This window comes from Euwallacea fornicatus, chromosome 20 (genome assembly GCF_040115645.1).
Source record: "Euwallacea fornicatus isolate EFF26 chromosome 20, ASM4011564v1, whole genome shotgun sequence".
Lineage (NCBI taxonomy): Eukaryota > Metazoa > Arthropoda > Insecta > Coleoptera > Curculionidae > Euwallacea > Euwallacea fornicatus.
In genome coordinates this window covers 2,430,999-2,451,654 of record NC_089560.1, presented here as the reverse complement: position 1 = coordinate 2,451,654, position 20,656 = coordinate 2,430,999, and the positions used below count along the sequence as shown (strand labels likewise).

The following is a 20,656-nucleotide window of genomic DNA, read 5'->3' as shown; positions in this document are numbered from 1 at the left end:
CTAACGAATGACTCACAAAGGTAAGGTAGAAAAACAATGCCACTAGAATGATTGTTTATTTATCTATTTAAATGACTACTAAATATAACGCTACATAGAAATGCTAGACTTTAACATTAAAAATTACACGAATGCACGCGTTCACGTGAACGCACCACTTTATTCAAGGACGTAACACTCCTCCAAGTGCATAGTTCCTGAACCTGACCACAATTCAAATCAGATGATAATCAGTGTCCGTGTCATTAAAACTCTTCATTTCGCTTGACTTTTCGGCCACTAATTAAGATTTTGGAATTCTATCGAGTTAAAGAAGATTCTAAAATGTATTAATGAAAAATTTGTTCACTAGAAATTCCCCACATTTTCTAGCAATGTAGTTAGTTAATAGACATTTATCTCAGAAAAACCTGTAATACAGCAATATAGCACCTGCAATGTCTTTGGGAATTTTTAAACGAGTTTGTCATTGGGGACCCCTAACAGCCATAGGTAAGCTTTCCTGTGTAACCATTCTGAAACTTTAACCAAAAAATTTAACAGGGATAGTAAAATTGGTTACTGGCTCCACCATACACTGCAGTGGAATGTGGTGGCCATCAACTACACTTAGTGGTTTTTTGAACACACTTTGCTTCATGAGTCTGTCAGGTTTAACTTTATTTAATTTATTATCAGCTATGTTCCATGGGCCAGGATACTTACCTTTAAGGTGGATGCCGGTAATAAAAAAATTTAAACAGACAACTTACTACAATTAACTAAAATTAAATTTCAGAAAGATTCTAATGATTGCCAGTATTTACAACATTGTGGTGTTTGTCAGGGCTATAAAGCTCCTAGATCTCATCATTGCAGAAAATGTAAGATGAGTTAGAAATGAGGTTTTGTTGTTTTAAGTCTTCAAAGAAAAAATGTATTAGGTGGAAGGTGTGTTCAAAAGATGGATCATCATTGTCCTTGGATCAATAATTGCGTGGGCTGGGGCAACCATGCCCATTTTACTTACTTTTTGTTATTTGCCACTTTAGGATGCTTCCATGCCAGTATTGTTTTGGGATGTTCTCTTTACAGGTAAACAAAATTTATATATCCATAAACAACAGTAACTTAGACCAAATTCTCCTTAGGGCTTTGTATAGAAAAAATTATTTATATTACCAAATTTCAAATGTGCCCATAGTTCATTTAGGACTTGCAGGAATGATTACTACAGTACTGTCATTAGGTTTTGCTATTGGGGTTGTTGTTGCTGTTGGAATGCTCTTAATAGTGCAAGTAAGTTAGAAATCAATTAAAAAATAAAACTGCTAAATAAGCACATAATGTTCTCATAGATAAGTTCAATACTAGGAAATAGAACTGGGATAGAAGACTGGATCCTTGAGAAAGCTAATCACCGTAGAATGAACACAAATGAGAAGTTTATTTATCCCTACAATTTAGGGAAGTGGAAAAACATTCTGCAAGTTCTAACACTCAGCGGTCAGCCTGTTGGAAATGGGATTAATTGGCCAGTTAGAGATGGCTGTGATCAATTTACTTTAACTGTAAACATAATTATGTGAAATTTGTAGTTTCACTAAAATTTCACTAAATAACATTTTCAGATTGAACAAATAGAGCAAAAACGCGAGAAGCGACTTAAATCGCGTAATTATAAGATCGTTAAGCCTGCATCAGGTTATTGGTTTCCCATTGTTCATGGGATCAGAGTCTGCTCTAATTATCCCTGTACGAATGAACCAAGACTGAAGTTAAATGTTGACGATATGGTGGTTGTGACTAGATGGAGAAAGTTAGTGCATATATTTCTTTACTAAGAGGGGGTTTAAAGAGACTTTTTTAGACACTGGTTGTTTGGTGAAAAAGTTCAAGAAAACCTGCCACAAGAACAAATTGCAGTGCTACGCCAAAGAGGATGGTTTCCGCGACCTTGTGCCATATTAATTACTGACCATTCTAATGGTTTTATTCCAGAAAATAGTAAGAAAAAAGTAAATTAAGTCAAACTATTTTCTATACTACATTAATATAATTATATGACATTTTAATTTAATAATTTATTAATCTATAAATAAAGACAACATAAGTCTTTTAATTTAACTTCAATCAAAATTTTTTCTTGAAAACACAAATGGAAACAACATTACCAACTTTGCCTCCAAATTTAAATTGAGGAGTTGGAACTGTTTCATACAAAACAAAAGTCTGCTGAAACCTCTTTTCCAATTCACTTTCAGTCCAGTTACATGATGTTATAATAAAATAGCCTTTATCTAAAGCTTCAGCTACACTATTTAAATATTTTTCACAGCTTTCTTTTGAATTTTCACTTAAACTGATGGCATCATATGTACCTTTATCATGGATCACTTCATAAGTCTCTGGAAGTCCTTCAAGAGCATCACACACTTGGAATTTTATATCAAAATCCTGTCTCTGAGCTATAGCTGTGGCTAAATTAATACCTTTCTCTGAGTAATCTAACCCAGTGAGATTTTTATAGCCCATTTGTGCTAATTCCACTAAAATATGTCCATTCCCACACCCAATGTCTACAATACTTTGTGACTTGCTAATATTTGTAGTTATCCAAGTAATTAATCGATCCACTATATCTTCTCCAAACCAAATTTCTCCAGTATCTCCGTGTTCGTTGAAGTTCTTTATTTCATTATTGTAACGCTCTTCCCAATATTTTAGGGTTCCTAATTCTGAACTGTTTAGTTCATCCATTCTCATACAGAAGACTATATAGTGGCAGTTGTGAATTTTGTATTTATGTGTATTATTTACACAAAATTTGGTTTATTTATAATTGACGGTCTCCTATTTCCTCTAAATAAATTTCTTGTTTCTGTTCCTTTTAGACTCCAGTTTTATAACACATTTTGTAACATAACCTAATAATTTAGAGTGTGAACGAAATCCGGTCATCTACCTTATTTCACGAAATTTTGTGGTTAATTTGATAATAACGTATTTGTATTTTTCTCCTGGTTATCGCTTTAATCCAGGACTTAGGTATTACAATGCGTAAACTTAGCGGCACCAGTTAAAATTAGTATTGTAAATACTTTTCGCACTACACATTTTAGGAATTCATATTTAAACATTAAAAACATTATAAGAAATGATTAGACGGATTGCAACGTTGCCAAATTTATAGTTGTGGTTTTGAAATGATTATATTTGTATTTTAAACTGATGAGAGTGACAGTTGATCGAATGTGTGGTTATAGTATTATCGTTTATGTTTTTGCCTTGATCCATTTTAAAATTTAAAGTTTATTGAGGTACTTTGTTTTAAAACAAACTATTTCTCATAGAAAATACGTCTTTTATTTCATTCATGGTTTTAAGTTCATGAAAGTGACCCTCTTACCATACCTTTCCCCAGTGACAGGAACACTCATTCCTTTGAAATGGAAGAATCAAATACTCAACCTAATATTGCACTGCACAACGTTGACTCTGAAACGGAAACAATAAATTGGAAAGGCACCAGTATTGAAGACATATGCAAGGGCAAAGGTCCTTGGTCGTTTGCTGTAAGGGCAGTACTTCCTTCCAAGTACCACTCTGTCCTTTGTGAACTGCCTGTAACTTTGCAAAATCCGCCCAAACCACACAAGAGTAAAAATGCATTTCTTTGGGATGAGGATCATGTTCGAATGCCCCATTCTGATAAGAATTTGTTCTGTGTTCTTGAGGTAAATTTTAGATGCTTTTAGTGGTTAATTATATCCAAAATATTATTTGTTTTAATGATTTCAGAATGGTTCAGATGTAATTAAAGAAAGGTGGAAGTTAATTTATAAAGCATTATCAGTGCCAATAACAACCAGTGATGAATTAGAACATGCATTGAATAAATATAATAGTGCATTACCAAAACTTGAGGCATTGCATTATTTCTTAAATGAGGTTGATATATTCACTTTAAAGAACTTAAACATTTTTTAATGCACCCCATAATTTTAAGGACATGGCAACAGATCAATCAGTACATTTTTTCAATAGTTTGTTGCCTAAAATAATTACATTGGCATTAAAATTGCCAGAACTATTTCCAAATGGAATCCCACTGCTGAAAAGAGACCTTAACAGGTCTTTAAGCATGTCTCAAGAGCAAATTTCATGTATTCTTGCCAACTCATTTTTGTGTACTTTTCCATGGAAGAAGAATATGTCCAAAACCTATCCAGGTGTGAACTTTGTCAGGTTAGTTTAGATTAATGTATAGCGTTAGATTTAGCAGACTGATATATATGTATATAGAATTCATTCATTAATTTGTATTATTGAACTTAAAAATGAGGCATTCCAGTCTAAAACATGCTTTATCCAAGAGCTTGCATATTGCAACTATCATAGTTATTAACATTTGGTAACATTCAGTAAATGTTTGGAAAATCATTAAGTATTTCTGCTTTTCTAAGGTTCACAGGAACTTAATATTTTTAGTATTCTCCTCAGATTTCCCAAAAATCACCAAATATCAATTATATTGGTGTTATTACTGATGTCTATAAAAATATTACAAAGATTTCTCAGAAGCTTTCAGAATTTCAATTCTGAACTCAATAAAAACAAGTTTGCATAAACGTGGAAATGAATTACTTTTTGATCTTCTAATAAGCTTGTCAATTGATTTCTGCTTCTCTGAATTCTAAAGAGATTAGCAGGCTTTATAGTCCATGGAAAAAAGTTAATTCAAATGGGAAAAACTGTTTGGAACATTTTAGTTGAATAATTAGCACATAGTAATGATGGATTTTCTAGCTACAGTGGCCAAGAAATTAATTTGTGAATTAACTGTCTTGAAGTAGTTATTGTGATAAATTTAAAATTTGGATACTTCAGTTTATTTGCAGCATCTGGGATACCAAACAGAAAGCAGAGTGTTTGTGAAAAATTAAAAAGCATTTGTAATTACTTTAGAAGAGTAACACAAAATGGTAAGTGAATTTTATATTTTGTAATATTAAAATACGCTTTTAGGTTTGAAAAAGAAAAGTGTGATTTTGGGTGATTATCTGAAACTCAACAATAGACCCATTGTCATAGACAATCATTAAAAAGCATTTCTCTCTCTACCTAAAAAAATATTGCCTCTAATGTTTGAAATATATTTAAATATGTAACTTTTAACTCAAATATGTTTTTCTTAGTTCCTCTCGGGCTGGTAACATTTCAGCGTAAAATAATACCACGCAGTAGTATGCCCAGATGGGATACTTTAGACAATAATTTGGGCAATACTAAAGTGCACATTACTAGTGAAGGAACTATAGAGGACAACGGATTGGGATTCCTGCAAGTTGATTTCGCTAATAAGTACATTTTTTCTGAAAGATGTATATTGTTTATGTGATGAACACAATAATTTTAGAAATATTGGAGGAGGTGTCTTACGTTACGGGTGTGTTCAAGAGGAGATTAGATTTGTGATATGTCCAGAATTAATTGTTAGTAGGTTATTTGTTGAACAACTAGGGAATGGAGAAGCTGTGATTGTTACAGGTAAAAAAAAAGATTTGTTGCAATAGAGATTTAGTTGTTTATTTTCTTTTGAAATTAAGTTTTTTTGTTTGGTACTTCTTAACTCCAAAGTAGGAGAAAAATTCTGCAGGAACATTTTGAAATATATGATCACCATTTAGGTGCTGAACGTTACAATAATTACACTGGATACGGCGACTCTTTCGAATGGACTGGTGACCATGAAGATAACACTCCTTTCGACCCTTATGGCCGAAGAAGGATTACAATATGTGTAATTGATGCTACTCACTTTAATAAACCCAGAGATCAGTTTCATCCCTCTTCAATGTTGCGAGAGTTAAACAAAGTATAATAGTTCTTTATCCTAGTATTATCTATATTTTAATCATTCCTCAATCCAGGCTTACGTAGGATTTAGCACAAAAGAAACTGTGAACTTGGCACCTGTTGCCACCGGAAATTGGGGTTGTGGAGCATTTATGGGCAGCAAACAACTCAAGACATTGATTCAGCTGATGGCTTGCAATGCCAGCAATAGAGACTTGGTTTACTTTTCTTTTGGGGACAAGGAATTGATGCACAATTTTTATAATCTTCACTTATTTTTAGGTCAAAATCAAATTACTATAGGTAACTAAATATTCCATTCTGAAGAAAGAATATAAAGAATTTGTATTTTAGTTCAATTGTGGCGCTATTTATGCCAGTTTGCCACAAGAAGCTTGGACGAAAATAAGCTTTACTTGTTCATTCAACAGTCGTACTTCGATAGTAAAAAACAGCCCACTTTAAGTCATTATTTCAGCATCTCTAAATCTAGTGCTTCTAAGAAGAAGGTAAAACGTTGAGCGTTTATTTTCGGGCTTAGTTTTAGTTCTTTCAGATTGCACCTAGCCCGCAAAAAAGCCCAAAAAAAGGTAGGGTAGAAGAGGCCATGGAAATCGTAGATGATTCACCTTCTCAGTCATCATCTACTTTATCAGATGACATTGTTTCATCCAGTCAGCCTGAGAGCCCTACGATTGTGAGAAAATTCAGTCGAGTCAAACCAGAAAAGCCGAAGATCAATATTGAAGAAAAATTGCCGAAAACAGATATAGGAGAAATATTCGACATGCTTGACGGGAATATGAACAATAGCGAGTATTGTAGCAGTCAACGAAAAGTTGATTCAGCAATTAACGGAACAGACGTCTTTTCGGTGATTGACCAATTTGCTGTGCAGGAGAGGAAAATAATGGATGTTGAACAACTTTAGGAGAAAGTTCTAGTATCTGGAGGAAATAATTAATGAAAAGTGGATGATATGGTTGTCGATCAGCCTAATAGTTTCAGGCTGAAGAAAATATCAGATTATTTCACTAAAATTACTTAATTGTGTAAATAAATATTATGATATTGAACTTTAATGCCTCGATTTTCGATTTTACTATTGAATACTGGAATATTGTGAAAAGAACAACCGTACTTTTTTTCAATATCGAAGAGGGAAAATGTATGGACAACTCTTTATTGAGACAAGCACTTAGTACATTTAAGACTGAAATAATTACCACCAAATCACTGCCCGCATAAAAAAGTGGTAGATACTTAGTGAAGCACGATATAATTGTCGTGATATAGAACAGTATTGTGTAAGTATTAAACGACTATTCACATCGAGGCTCTACATTTTTAACGGTAAGTAATATTAGCGTCGCTACGGTATTAATCAGTAGTAGGTACAATTATGACATTATTCTCTAAATGTACTGTTCAATCATAAATAATCGCCGAGGACGATAATTTTTGAATAACTATTAAATAAAAAACTTACTGGTACCCTAATAATGAAAAAAAATTGACTATAAAGAAACATAAATTTAATTTGTTGCGCACTGCACTCTTTGTCCTGGTCCGTGCATCCCGTCATCGTCTTCATCATAGACGTTTTTGTGTTGCCTTCTTCGGGCTTCCTGTTCGGGATCAAAATCTTCCAAAACACATTCTTCGGCCGTGTCAGGAATCATCACACCTTCACGAGGTGGCAGGCAATTTTCCAATTGCGGAATTGCCATTGGATCAATTACTTTGGGGAATTGAACCCAAAATTGTACAATCAGACGTCCTTTTTCAAAGGGATTCTTGTATCTTGGCATACCTGAATGCAAAGAAAAGTAATTAATGTTCTACCACGTTACAACTTGAAAATGGTTTCTCTCTATATATAGTGAGGTCGCAAGTAAAGTTTGCCCTTTATTTTTTGACCTATAATATGGCTGGTACGTTTCTTCTTAATTTTTATCCTTGTTCACCATAATGTCATAAAATATTTTAATGCAATAAAAAGAAAATCGATCGTACCCTCATTTAAAATGCATTTGACGTCTCCGTGCTTGATTACGTCTCCTGGCATCTGTGTAATAACCAGATCTCGATCGTCCAAGGTTCGTATCACTTTTTGGAAACCACATAGAGCTTCCACCAACTGAATTTCCAACCTCAAGATGAGGTCACTGCCGTTTCTCTTATATACGGGATGTTCTTTCTCATCTAAAACTATGATGATGTCTCCTGGCTCTAATTCCGGCTCTTGGTCACCTAAAGAAAATATTAAAAACATGTTCAAATTGTGCGATACCAAAATGCGTTATTTCTATACTGTTTTACTAGTTTTGTCTAACTTGAATAACATTAAGAATTGTTATGAATCTTTGGGTATTGAGTGTGTTACTATTTGTGCTTACAAAAGTCTAGGTCAGTTTAAGAATGCAGAAAAATGAAGTCTATGTGTGAAACATGATTAAAGGGAAATTTTGCAAGGAAGCGTCTGTTTAATATCTTCATATTGGCTATCATGAAAGTATTTCAAATATGAATTCTTACAAAACCTACCCTCCCCATTAAAAACGATTTTCTGTCCATCCACCATGCCCTTGTCAATGTGAACTTCTAGAATCTTTCTTTCACGTACGACTTTCTTGCCCACACACTGCTTGCATCGATCCTTAGAATTAATCCTTTCTCCTTGACCCCTACATTCCGGGCAGACCGTCTGGATCTGCTGCAGCATCCCAGGTCCCAATTGCTGCACCTGTACTTGCATTCCAGTACCTCTGCAAGTGGGGCATTGCTCAACGGCCCCCTTTTTCCCCCCGCGACCCTCGCATTTATCACAAATCACGTTTTTTTGTAAAGCTAGTTTTCGCAGTGTGCCCTTATACAGTTCCTCCAAGGAAACAGTTAGTTGGTGCACTACGTCTTTCCCTTTACGTTCACGTCGTCGGCCACGGGCTCCCCCTCCAAATCCGCCACCAAAGAACATGTCGAATAAATCCATGGGACTCGAGAAACCACCACTGACGCCACCCTCCTTCAAGGCTTGTTCGCCACCTTGATCATAAATGCTTTTTTTCTCCGGGTCGGATAATACTTCATAGGCTTGCGATATTTGTTTGAATTTTTCGCCCTCATTGGGATTCTTATCTGGATGGTACTTCAGTGCTAATTTGCGATAAGCTTTCTTCAAGTCGTCCGGGGAACAACCCGGCTTGACGCCCAAAATGTCGTAAAACTTCGTTTCCTTTACCATGTTTGAGTTCTGCAAAAAGGGTAAATAATATAATCTACATTATTAAAACCTCATATAGTGGGGAATTTTTAGTAAGCAACAAAACAAACTTTTAGTTATACGTAGATTCTCCATATTTCAGGTTTCAATTTTACACCTTTTCAAGGTTGACCTGGCTGATGCAAGTCATTCAAATCTACCGCAAGTGTACGAGGAACAAAATTACTATGGATACTTGTTATATTTTTGTATTATGGCAGAGGGTCCTAATAATATTTGAAGTGTTTTCTTTATTAAATATAGCTTTGTAAAGCTGAGATGAAGTACAAGCATGGAGTTGTCATTTAAGATTAAGTGTGGATCATGGGATTTCTTTGTTCTACAGATACAGCCATGCTAAGGTTTCAAATTATCCCCTTATATGAAAATTTCCTCATAAAATGATCCAAGAAAGTACAACTTTAAGTATGACAAAAGGTTTTCCAAATTCCCCGTATAAGTAGAATCTGAACGGTCTAGAGAAAGCACAGTTCCTGCATAATATTTGCATTTGACTGTATCATAAAACGAAAATGTAGCAGTTTTCTTTTTGCAGCGGTTTAACTCTAGCGCGTAAACATGCTTTTGGGGATTCTTTTCAGTACATATTTTTTTAAATTGTGTTCAAAGGAAGGTTTGTCCAATATTAATATTTTTAAGTCAAATTTAAGGAAAATGCACTATGCAGACTTTATAATTATAGAGCGAATTGTGGTGTTTGAAATCGATTAGAAGACACTAAAACTTTCAAAAATCAAGTGATCTCTTACCTAATTGATGTAATGACCCTGCGGATATTCTAGTTGACAAATCGAGTTTACAAATTGATAAAAAAGAATGCTTTAAAAGCAGAAAACAGTTCGTTAAGACGAGTTTCAACCACGCTTGCAATTAAACAAGTAATAGAAGTACAACAAAACACGAGATCCAAATCGAGAATAGAAGATTCTAGAACACGACCTACACAAAGCGGTCGAACTATTCTGGATAATGATGACATTTTTGAGCGGTAATCGATTATTTCCTGTCATTGTTGCCAAGTTTAGTACGATAAAGGTCTTGGATAATACAGCAGGCAACCAATAGAACGTGTATGATCATTTATATTTTTTAACTTCAAATTAAATTTTTAATTAATAGAAAAGGTTTATTACAGCAGCAATATCGATATCATTCTGCGCAGTATAAGTAGGTATTATCATCTCTTAGATGCAAACAAATAAACGCTAAAAGAAGGCTGTGGATTTTATTCATTAACTTGAAAATAGACACAGAGGCTGGGGGGAGCCCACTTTTCTCAGGCATGCACTACAACGATCCCTGCTTATTTTACTAATTTAGTCCCATTTTCCATAAATATCATCTACAGTTTCTGTTCTTGTTCATTGCTTTTCTACAAATATTCCGAATCTAAAGGATGAATTCGTACACTTAGCATCGTTGCCTACATGTTGACAGTTAAACATATGTATTTTGACACTGACACTGACATTGACAACTGTTTCGTTATTGGGGTGGGAGACTGCAAAGTTGATAATTTAGCGCAAACTCAACTTCAAAATTGTTATTTATATATTTTAGTATATTCATTCAGTAGATATTTAGAACGTAGTGGTGTTAGGTGCTGTAGGAGACTTAAAAAATATCGCAGAATCAGCTGTCGGTGAATTAGCACCTAAAGAATGTTATCCCTTATTCCACGGTCCTTTTTGTAAGTGCTTTCCATTCAGTTCACATTTCATCCTTACTATGTATTGATTGGCACTGCTTGTGTAACAACTATGAATTCCATGTAGCCTACTTATCAAGTTCGAAACAGCTCATTTCTTTAATGCTTGTTTTAAAATCAAAGCATTTAACTTTATTTGTTACACGTCAATAGTTACCCGGTTATTTCAGATCTCATTGCCATTACCCATTCTATCTGTCTCCTATCTGTGCTTACCGACATTTGTCAACTCAACTAAGACCTTCCTCTTGCTTTTATCACTTTCTCTCTTAATTTATTAGATAGTATGTATATTGCTCAGTCATTTCTCTAGCTGAAAATCATGATTCACAGTTCATTCCAAAATGCTGCCAAAATTGTGACAATACTATTGTCTTTATTAAAGTTTTTGTAGTTATAAGGTAGACTGCTTTCCTTTTCTGAAGTTGTTTAAATTTAAAATACATTTGAAGAAAAAAGTTATTTGAAAAAATCGAGCATTCCATTACATTATAAAAATAGAGGTTTACCTATGAGTTATGAGCTGCCTCTATCTCTGTCCTGCAAGATAATAAAATTCGATAAACCAATGAGGTGATGTCATGATAGCAATTTCAAATTTAAGTGGCCATAATCAAAAGTCACATACTCAATTTTTATATTCAGCAACGATGAAAATTTCTACTTATCATTGAAAAATTGAAGTGCTAATGTAAAAATTTGTCCTCAAAAGCGTTCCATTTTTTAGAAATTCAAAATTTAAAATTTTTTATTGTAAAATCAATTCTATTGATGTTCACATTGTTCTTATTGGCATGTCACATTTAGCATACTATAGATTAACCCATTAATATTTGAAAGTGATTTAGTCCTTGATACTGTGTAAAATCAAAACTGAGAACCAGTTTATTTCCTATTGAGCAAAAATTACTATTAATATTATAATTATTATCAACAAATATCAACTGCAAAGCTATGGCTTTTATTTCTATTTATACTTAAACCTAACAGTCGCCTTGAAATTGTCATAAAAATTTTATTAACAAACTGGTGAATAATCTATACAAAACTGGAAAAGTGAGGAATATAAGTCTTTGCAGAAGCTGCGCGTATTCCCTAATAATCAAGTGATTTATGTTTCTTTGAAAACAAAAATCGTGTCTATTGTAGCTATTATTGTCTAGGTCAGGATGGTTCAAACTGTTGGAATACTTAGATACAATGAACATACGTCGGAAAAAAATTAGAACTACATAACTTTTATTCTTGGATTTCAGTTATAAAAATCATTGGTAACAGGCCAAAATGTGCCACTAATAAAAATATTATGCTCACTTCGGTGGCTGCTGAAGTCTCTTGACGATGAACTTGTAGGATCTGAAATGCAAGTTTTCCACTTTGAAAATGGTTGTTGACTCCTTAATGTAATTAGCAAGTCACTTCCTTTCTATCAAGCTAGTGTTTAGAGAGAAATAATTGTATTTCAGTGTGGTGAATTTCTTGATAGGAATATCCTGTTTCATTAATGGTACACGTCACTTTAATAATTAAATGAAATTACATATTAACATCATTAAAGGACCGCCTCTGATGACGACGTAACACCTGCATCTGTGCCAAGTTCAGTCATATTATTTTTAAATATATCCAGTTGTCCAAGCCCAACAGTAATTGTTATATCCATTTGCTAAAAATATACTTGCATCCAGTAGTATTCCGTAATGCAAACATATTTTTCCTTCAATTCTTAAACGTTTCGCTCGAGGAAACAATACATTTTTTAGTATATTGCATAGGTAATATTCAACAGCGTCTAATGTGAAAACTTTATTTAGGTGCTACAGGTTCATCTATAATTGGAATATTTATTTAATTCTTAACTCATTTTGTTATGAAACAAATTTCACTCGAAATCCATAGTAAACGCCTAGTCCTGTTGTTAATTTATAGCTAAACATGAAATATTTGTACTCGTATCTGTTATAAATTCATTGGAAATATTTTCAGTGTGGGACTAGCCAAAGTTTCAAGAAACGCCGTGAACCAAAAGCCACTGCTTGAGGCAATAAACTGCTTAAATGAGGACTCTAAAAAGGGTTACCACGAGGTGGTTGGGGATATCATTACACCCTCACAAGTTATGGGCATTGATCATTTGAGAGATCCGAGATTAAACAAGGTTAAAGTCTTTTATTTTTACAGTTGCGAAAGGGAATAATTAAGTGCAAACATTGGCAGAGATTAGATTAAAGTCCATATATTGTTGGATTTCATTATGTAGGTAACACCCTGATAATGACATAATACACTTTAATGCCTCATTATGATAATGATTTTGATCTTGTTTGTTGCAATCTAAAATAAAATATTTATTATATCTTCAATAGCGAGAGTTAAGTAATATGACCTTAAAGTGACATAAGTTTAGTCGCAGCGTGGAAGTGAATATTTCTAATCATGACTTCCTAATAAATGTTTAATATAAGTTTGGGCTCCAAAAAGGACGACCATTTTAGGATTTAATTAAGTAAAAAATATAATATTCTTACTTTTACTACGATATTCAATGAGTTATTAACTTAATTAATATTTGTTCACCAATCAGTCGAGATTTATAGTAATAAGGAACAAAAATAAAACACAATACATTATAAAAATTATATTGATTATAATTTAATCAAAACATCGTTTGCGTCAATTTTTTAGAACTTTTTTTGATAAATTCCATCTATCATAAGGGTTTAGCCTTTACTTTGGAAGAACGCCAAGCCCTAGGTATCCATGGACTCCAACCAGCCCGCTTCAAGACCCAGGAAGAACAGCTCGAGCTCTGCCGAATTTCCATTGATCGTTACCAAGAGGATTTGAACAAGTACCTATACCTCACAGAGCTACATGACCGCAACGAGAAGCTGTTTTTTCGGCTCCTGACTGAGAATATCGAGGCATTGATGCCCATTGTCTATACGCCGACAGTTGGTTTGGCCTGCCAGAAGTTCGGATTAATCTACCGCAGACCCCGAGGGCTCTTTATCACCATAAACGATATAGGACATGTCTTTGATGTCCTAAAAAACTGGTACATAGACAGAGTTTTTGGTAATTTTTATTGTCTTGATTTTGGAGGTAGATGGTAGTTGATGTTTGTATGGGTGTGTTTTTTTTAAGTTTCTTGCAAGATTTTACATTCGGTGAAGCCGTTTTTTGTTTGTCTGTTTTTGACATTTTCAATTTCCCAGTAGAAAAAAATGCCTATTTTAGGCCCGAACCGAACGTAAAAGCCATCGTGGTTACTGATGGGGAACGAATCCTGGGGCTGGGAGATTTGGGTGCTTGCGGAATGGGTATTCCCGTGGGTAAACTTGCATTATACACTGCTTTAGCAGGTATAAAGCCTCACGAATGCCTGCCTATCGTGTTAGATGTGGGGACTAATAACCAAGTATGTGAATATAGAATATAATAATTCTGCATTTGTGCATAAAGTCTGTCTAATCGTTGTTGACTGATAAAATAGTTACAAGGTAATAACACAAAGTATTACCTTTTTAGTTGATATAATGTAAATTACATGTTCATTAAACATGTTGAGATGAAGTATACAATATTCATTAAACATCAAATGTGTATAAACATTGATCGGTTTTTCTTTCTGATTTGGATCAGATTATTGATATCTCGTAAGTACATACGTAGCCGCTGATTTCCTTTTATTTCACGATAAGATGGGCTCCTCTTGATAGAGGTCGACCTATGTGGGTGCTTAAGATAAGATGCAGAAATTATGACATAATGGTGAACAATGAATAGATGCATTTTATTAACTTAAGTTAAGGTGCAATTTTCGAGCAGAAACTCGTTTTTTAGAATTTGTTAGAAGATCCCTTGTACGTTGGCTTGCGGCAAAAGCGAGTAACTGGAAAACTATACGATGATTTTATAGATGAGTTCATGCAGGGCGTGATTCAACGTTATGGTCAAAACACCCTTATACAGTTCGAAGATTTCGGCAACCACAATGCTTTTAGGTAAGTTTTAGTACGATTTTAATCGGTATTGGATGTAATTTGACAAAATCATTCAGGTTATTAAAGAAATATAGAGATCATTATTGCACCTTCAACGATGATATTCAAGGAACCGCCAGTGTAGCTGTATCCGGGCTCATGGCCTGTAGGAGAATTACCGGGAAGAAGTTTTCAGATAACACGATTTGTTTCTTGGGGGCTGGAGGCGCTTGTTTGGGTATTGCCGATCTGGCCGTTCGAGGTAATTTCGTTGCCTGTTCCTGTCTGTATTGAAACATTAATGAATATTTAGCCATGGTGTTGGAGGGATCAACAATAGAAGATGCCAGAAAAAAAATTTGGATGTTTGATATTGATGGGCTCTTAGCCAACGAGCGCCCAGAAGGCAATCTGGAAGGACATAAAAAGTATTATGCGAAAGATCATGCTCCTAGTAAGGACTTTGCCGGTTTGGTCAACGAGATTAAACCTTCAATTTTGATAGGTAATTTTATAGGTTCATGAAAAAAGAGAAAATATGAAATATTAGCCTATTAGCTAAAAAGGAAATCAATGAACTCCTTTAAATAAGTGCCAACGTTATTTTCGTGAGTCTCCTAACAAGTAATATATATCAATAAAATAATACAAAAATTTTAATGTCTCACTAATATGATCTAATATAATTAATTTGTTGCTCACAGGGGCATCAGCCCAAGGAGGAGCTTTTACAAAGGAAATCTTAACTTCCATGGGAAAGTTTAATGATAAACCAGTCATTTTTGCCTTGAGTAATCCGACGAATAAAGCTGAATGTACCGCCGAGCAGGCCTACACCAACACACAGGTAAGGTTTTTGGCTCGAACATACAGACGCCGCTGTATTGAAAAAGAAATTTGCTTCTGGCACCATTTCTCTTCACTTGTACCACTTACTATGGCCGATACCACTAAAATCGCTTTCGTGGAGGGACAACTCCTTTGTAGTGAAAGCCACTTATCTCCCACAACTGTGGCATGTCTGGAGAATTTATTTATATATTTTTTATTATTTCAAAATTGTTTAATTTAAACGAGATGCGTTTTACAGCGACCAAGTGGAGTGACGCAGCAAGGTTGTCTGTGTGTAGGGAGTTTTAATTAGAAAAAATACATCAAAATCTTTATTCAGGGACGTTGTATATTCGCCAGCGGCTCGCCGTTCCCCAATGTAACGTTAAATGGGCACACCTTTAAGCCCGGGCAGGGTAATAACGCATACATTTTTCCGGGGGTCGCTTTAGGAATTCTCACTTCCGGTATCCACCATATAAGTGAGGATATTTTCCTCCTTGCTAGCGAAACTGTTGCCGATCACGTGACTGAAGAGGATTTGGCGTTGGGACGCATTTATCCTCCTTTAAGCGAAATCCAGGAAGTATCTATCAAGATCGCAGTGAAGATTTTGGAGTATGCATATAAAGAAAGTGAGTTTTCAGTTGCGCGACTATTTAAGGTGTTTGATATAATCTGTCTGATGCAGGAATTGCAACAGTTTACCCTCAACCTAAAGACTTAAGGAGATATGTGGAAGAACAACAATACAATTATAATTATGAGCCATCTTTGCCTAATTTGTGGCCTTGGCCACAGGCACCATACATCAAAACCAGGCCCATGGAGCCCATCAAATTAAAAGCGTAAACTTGTATGAATTGAGGAATTATAGGAAATTTACTTTCGTTTATTTATTTCGCGTATGATTAATTCAATTATGATTAAACTATATGTGACTCTTGTGATGTTAGAATGATGAAATGAGTTTCAAAAACCTTTCGAATATCGCTATAAAATTAGTATTTCATAGTTTTGCGCTGTTGTGACATACGTAGAGTATTATAATGATAAGAGGTCTATTTCGATTTAAAATGTTAGCGATTGTGTCCTTTCATAGTATTATTTTTCATTAGTAAGAAGTTATATATGCTTTTCAGAAAAGCCGTTGTTGTCAGTAATAATTTTTGAAATGGTCAGTATTTCCTTTCTAATCATACGTTGACGGATCGTCTTTGACATTAAAGTAACGATTATTACCTACATGTTAACATGGTGTTTTATTTCTGTATAAGGAGTGATTTTTTTAATTGGAAATTTCATTTCATTCATCTAAATCTACGACTACTGGAGCCTCATCCTCATCCTCTGACTCTAAATGACTAAAATCCCACTGATACAAATTGCTCATATTAACTTTAAGTCGACTGGCTTTACACTTCAATTTTCCATCCACATCTGAACTCTTTATAGCCCGAAACAGCTCTCGCAATTTTACATAAACAAAATTTTTATTAGCAACTATGTCAACTAAGAAATCTGTAGGAGTCTCTTGAATTTGCAGCTCAATTACTGACAGGAAAAGATCATATACTCGTCGATATTTTTTTATAGCATTTTCACATGAACAAAAGATGTTGAAAACTTTTTTCCACTGTTCAAAAGCCTCTAGACTATGACCCACCAGAAAGCATATGTAACAGAACTCAAGTTCTCCTAAAAGGTCTCTTGGCCTGTAAAATACAATAGATGTACATAAAAGAGATATAGTTATTTCATTTTGTACTACTAACTCTTTGTAGCAACGTAGATATTGTTCAAAGAGGTAAGTTGAATCCAGGGAATGTTGAGTTATTTGGGACGGAGTTGAACCATCTGGATATGGCTGTGTAGGAAATACAGTAAGCCTTAACTCAGTACCCTTTTTAGGTTTCAGATCAGGTAAGAAGTCTTCTTCTGATGAAAATGACCTGGATCTTTTGGCTGATGAAGGTCCTGAAGCTTCAGAATTACTCTCAGAATTGCTTCTATTTCCTCTAGGTCTATTTGCATCTGTACAAGGTTCTAGTTCTAGCGCTGAACGCACTTCACCACTAAGAGGTGTTAGCCTTTTTAGCAATTCTTCTAATTAAGCCAAATAAAACAATAAACAGTATTCACCTCAACAGAAACCACAAACCTGAAATATCTGCACTCAAAGCTTTCCACTTTTCCCAAATGTTATAAGGATAAGGTCCTAGAAACTGATCTAAGGCTTTAATATTCTCTTTAAGGCCTACGACTTCACTTTCTGAAACACTCTCCAAGTGCATACCTTCATTGAGTTTATCCCACTTTTTGACTACTATTTCATTTTTCTTAAAGTTATGGATAAACCCACTTCGAGGAGCCACATCTCCCATATTACTGACTGAACTGTAAAATATGAAGTGCAGGCCTGGAGGGATCATTTTTACTCCTCGAAATTTCTGGCCAGTGTTCCATGACTTGAGGTCTATGCCGAATTCTGTTCCTTCGGGAACGTCCAGAAAAACTAGGAAAGCTCCTTCTCTGAATAGCCTTTGGGCAGTTGATTGATCGATTTCCATATTTTTATTTTATTTTTTGCTAAATAGAATATTAGAAAATTCCTAACTAGAATATTTGGTTCTGTATTATTTAAAATACTAAAATAAAAGTCATCGGTTTACGATTGTCATCATACGTGTCATGTGTCATCATCTAATATATTGGGTGACCTAAATGTAAACGGTGTCCCTAAATTGAGATAGATAATTCTAAGAGCTAATTTTGCAACCAAAAATGAAGGATAAATTCATATAATAATAGATTCGCAAACACTTTTAAGGCTCACTTCGTTATCGCCTTTGGTAAGAATCCAGAGTAATATTTTTTCGGGAGTTGTACCTCATCGAAAACCTAACACCCTGTAGATTCTGAGAGGTAGAAGAGAGATAGGTCGGAATTCACTATATGAATTATATAAAAAGAAATTGCATGCAAAATTGATACATTGTATTTAAATCTTGAGACACACTGTATACAAACAAATGACAACTATAACTCAAAAAGTTGGTGTGAGAGAGTAATTCGTTGATCCTTCTATTGGCTAAATACCACATCTTGGCTGGCAGGTGACAGGAGCCTTTGGAAACATGTTCATAACCTCAATTTTTGGAGTTGAGTTTTGAATTTTACTCTTCCCTTAGATTTGGATGTTTGCTGTGATGTAATTTTTATTTTTGCGAATTTAATATTCAAAACAGGTTGGTGTTAGTTTGGTTTCACGTGTTTACCTTTAAACCCATGCCATAATCTTTATTTTTGACCGTATCAAATTTATTTTTAGGCAAACGATTTTCAGAATTTATACAATTTTTACTATGCAAGAAAGGAAACCGCATCCAGAAATGGATAAGGTCGGGGATGTTTTCAATAGATTTGCGAGCCTTATTGACAAAGACATAAAAGGGGTTCACGTAAGTACCTATAATAGGTTTTATCTACATTATTTTGCAAGAAATCTTGGGGGTTCCAAGATACTGTACATATATACAGAAAACTATTTAAAAACATACATTACTGACAATAAATATACTCACTAAAATAAAATAAGATGCTATTTCCCTGCTAATCTTATAGCTCTTTTTAGATTGGTTGTTATTCAGTTGCCCTCATTAGTCTAACAATAGCAATTCGAAAAGTCCGTCCAGTAAGTAAACTAACAAATTCACTGTGAACAAAGAGCCTCACAATATTTAACTAATTCAGTTTAGCAAATTCAAGCGGCCTGGAGACATACCCAACCACTTTATTCAAGAGAAACGAGAACTTTCTGGAGTAGTTAAAAGAATAGATCCGAATGGGGGACTTTTAATGGTGGAGCACACCCCTCTGATTAATATACCTTTAATAAAAACAGGCCAACTTCCAGTTAAGATATCAGGCGTGAAAGTAACAGGATTGGGGCTAAGCTGGCTGCAAGCCATTGTGGCTGGACAGCAGATTAAGTTTGTTCCAGTTATCAAGGCCCCCCACTTTGTGCAATGTGAGGTGCTTTTAATTCAGAAACCAAAAAATGTAAGTAGATATTTTTATTTTGAAGAATTTTATTTATTTTGTGGGTTTAATAAAGGAAAAAGAAGATTTCCTCAATATTGGTGAAAGTCTGCTGAAAATTGGCTTTGGTCAAACTGAGCCACTCATGCCTCCACTATCGCTGGATCCAAAATTTTTGGTCTATTATAAAAGATTGCAGGCAGCTGAACAATTTGCTCTGCGTAAAAAACTTGGCCTAAAATTTTATGTTACACCTACAAAGAATGCCCTAACTAGTTTGTATAGGAGTATGAATGAACTATCAAAAAATATAACTAAAACTGCCTCTAAAAAGTTTAAAACTATTCCCCAGTTTTCATCCACATAACAAAAGTGGTTTAGTTTAGCGTCTGAATGTTTTCTGGTTGTTTTACAATGTCTGGGGATTTATAATATTGTTCAATTTTTCTTTTATACTAAGGATTATTCAATTTCTGATGATTTAATTTATTGGTTTGGAGAACCTTGAAGTTGAATTATCAAAATTAAATAATTATTTAAATTCATTTGAATTTTTTAAATTTTATTGACAATATGAGTGCTTGCTTATAGTTTACCCTTGTTTAGTTTCTTTTCAATTTGTTTAATATTTACTCTCCTTAATTTAGAGATAAGAAGTTTATTGTTGGGTTGAAATTCCAGTGCCTTATTATTTTTTATTATAATAATTAATGGTTAAACACATATTTGGTTACATTTATTTTTTGGTTGTAACTTTGAGAAGATAATTTATTAGTCTTATTGCTTCAAAAAAACATTTCATATTGTGATATTCTGAAATTAAATATAATATGTTGAACATTAATTTGAAAATTTTGTAATTTTTCTTTCTTCAGACCTATCTTACCCCAATTTTGTATTTCCATTGCCTCTTCCTAAGTGTGGCACCGTCGAAAGACGTCTCTCTTCACTCAAAGCGACCCGTTCTTA

The 20,656-nt window shown here is 34.2% G+C and overlaps 7 protein-coding genes across 7 annotated transcripts; 4 read left to right on the top strand and 3 right to left on the bottom strand.

Annotated features, from left to right (window-relative positions):
- On the top strand, window positions 1-2,106 carry LOC136345531 (palmitoyltransferase ZDHHC6). The gene is made up of 8 exons (XM_066293954.1): window positions 1-492; window positions 544-722; window positions 779-863; window positions 924-1,074; window positions 1,131-1,278; window positions 1,338-1,550; window positions 1,611-1,798; window positions 1,850-2,106. Exons 1-8 carry the CDS (start codon window positions 438-440, stop codon window positions 2,004-2,006), a joined length of 1,176 nt encoding a protein of 391 aa, XP_066150051.1. The 5' UTR covers window positions 1-437; the 3' UTR covers window positions 2,007-2,106.
- On the bottom strand, window positions 1,134-3,120 carry LOC136345535 (EEF1A lysine methyltransferase 2). The gene has a single exon (XM_066293961.1). It carries the CDS (start codon window positions 2,743-2,745, stop codon window positions 2,113-2,115), a length of 633 nt encoding a protein of 210 aa, XP_066150058.1. The 5' UTR covers window positions 2,746-3,120; the 3' UTR covers window positions 1,134-2,112.
- A 132-nt stretch (window positions 3,121-3,252) lies between these two features.
- On the top strand, window positions 3,253-7,312 carry LOC136345518 (poly(ADP-ribose) glycohydrolase-like). The gene is made up of 10 exons (XM_066293924.1): window positions 3,253-3,716; window positions 3,781-3,930; window positions 3,989-4,227; window positions 4,870-4,964; window positions 5,178-5,343; window positions 5,399-5,529; window positions 5,670-5,857; window positions 5,913-6,141; window positions 6,193-6,347; window positions 6,395-7,312. The coding sequence occupies exons 1-10, from the start codon at window positions 3,429-3,431 to the stop codon at window positions 6,767-6,769; spliced, it is 2,016 nt and encodes a 671-aa protein (XP_066150021.1). The 5' UTR covers window positions 3,253-3,428; the 3' UTR covers window positions 6,770-7,312.
- Droj2 (DnaJ heat shock protein family (Hsp40) member A4-like) lies at window positions 7,006-10,092 on the bottom strand. Its single transcript, XM_066293953.1, has 4 exons — window positions 9,871-10,092; window positions 8,386-9,091; window positions 7,855-8,091; window positions 7,006-7,651 (listed from the first exon to the last, which is right to left on the bottom strand). The coding sequence occupies exons 2-4, from the start codon at window positions 9,080-9,082 to the stop codon at window positions 7,374-7,376; spliced, it is 1,212 nt and encodes a 403-aa protein (XP_066150050.1). The 5' UTR covers window positions 9,083-9,091; window positions 9,871-10,092; the 3' UTR covers window positions 7,006-7,373.
- A 541-nt stretch (window positions 10,093-10,633) lies between these two features.
- Window positions 10,634-16,899, top strand: Men-b (Malic enzyme b). Its single transcript, XM_066293823.1, has 10 exons — window positions 10,634-10,811; window positions 12,816-12,987; window positions 13,547-13,887; window positions 14,070-14,250; window positions 14,676-14,836; window positions 14,893-15,077; window positions 15,129-15,320; window positions 15,520-15,662; window positions 15,987-16,281; window positions 16,338-16,899. Exons 1-10 carry the CDS (start codon window positions 10,783-10,785, stop codon window positions 16,496-16,498), a joined length of 1,860 nt encoding a protein of 619 aa, XP_066149920.1. The 5' UTR covers window positions 10,634-10,782; the 3' UTR covers window positions 16,499-16,899.
- LOC136345485 (protein AAR2 homolog) lies at window positions 16,890-18,333 on the bottom strand. The gene is made up of 3 exons (XM_066293824.1): window positions 17,808-18,333; window positions 17,422-17,752; window positions 16,890-17,361 (listed from the first exon to the last, which is right to left on the bottom strand). Exons 1-3 carry the CDS (start codon window positions 18,214-18,216, stop codon window positions 16,953-16,955), a joined length of 1,149 nt encoding a protein of 382 aa, XP_066149921.1. The 5' UTR covers window positions 18,217-18,333; the 3' UTR covers window positions 16,890-16,952.
- Window positions 18,334-18,741: 408 nt separating this feature from the next.
- Window positions 18,742-20,539, top strand: LOC136345486 (protein C3orf33). Its single transcript, XM_066293825.1, has 5 exons — window positions 18,742-18,894; window positions 18,978-19,107; window positions 19,281-19,340; window positions 19,400-19,708; window positions 19,764-20,539. The coding sequence occupies exons 2-5, from the start codon at window positions 19,012-19,014 to the stop codon at window positions 20,052-20,054; spliced, it is 756 nt and encodes a 251-aa protein (XP_066149922.1). The 5' UTR covers window positions 18,742-18,894; window positions 18,978-19,011; the 3' UTR covers window positions 20,055-20,539.
- The last annotated feature ends 117 nt before the right edge of the window (window positions 20,540-20,656 follow it).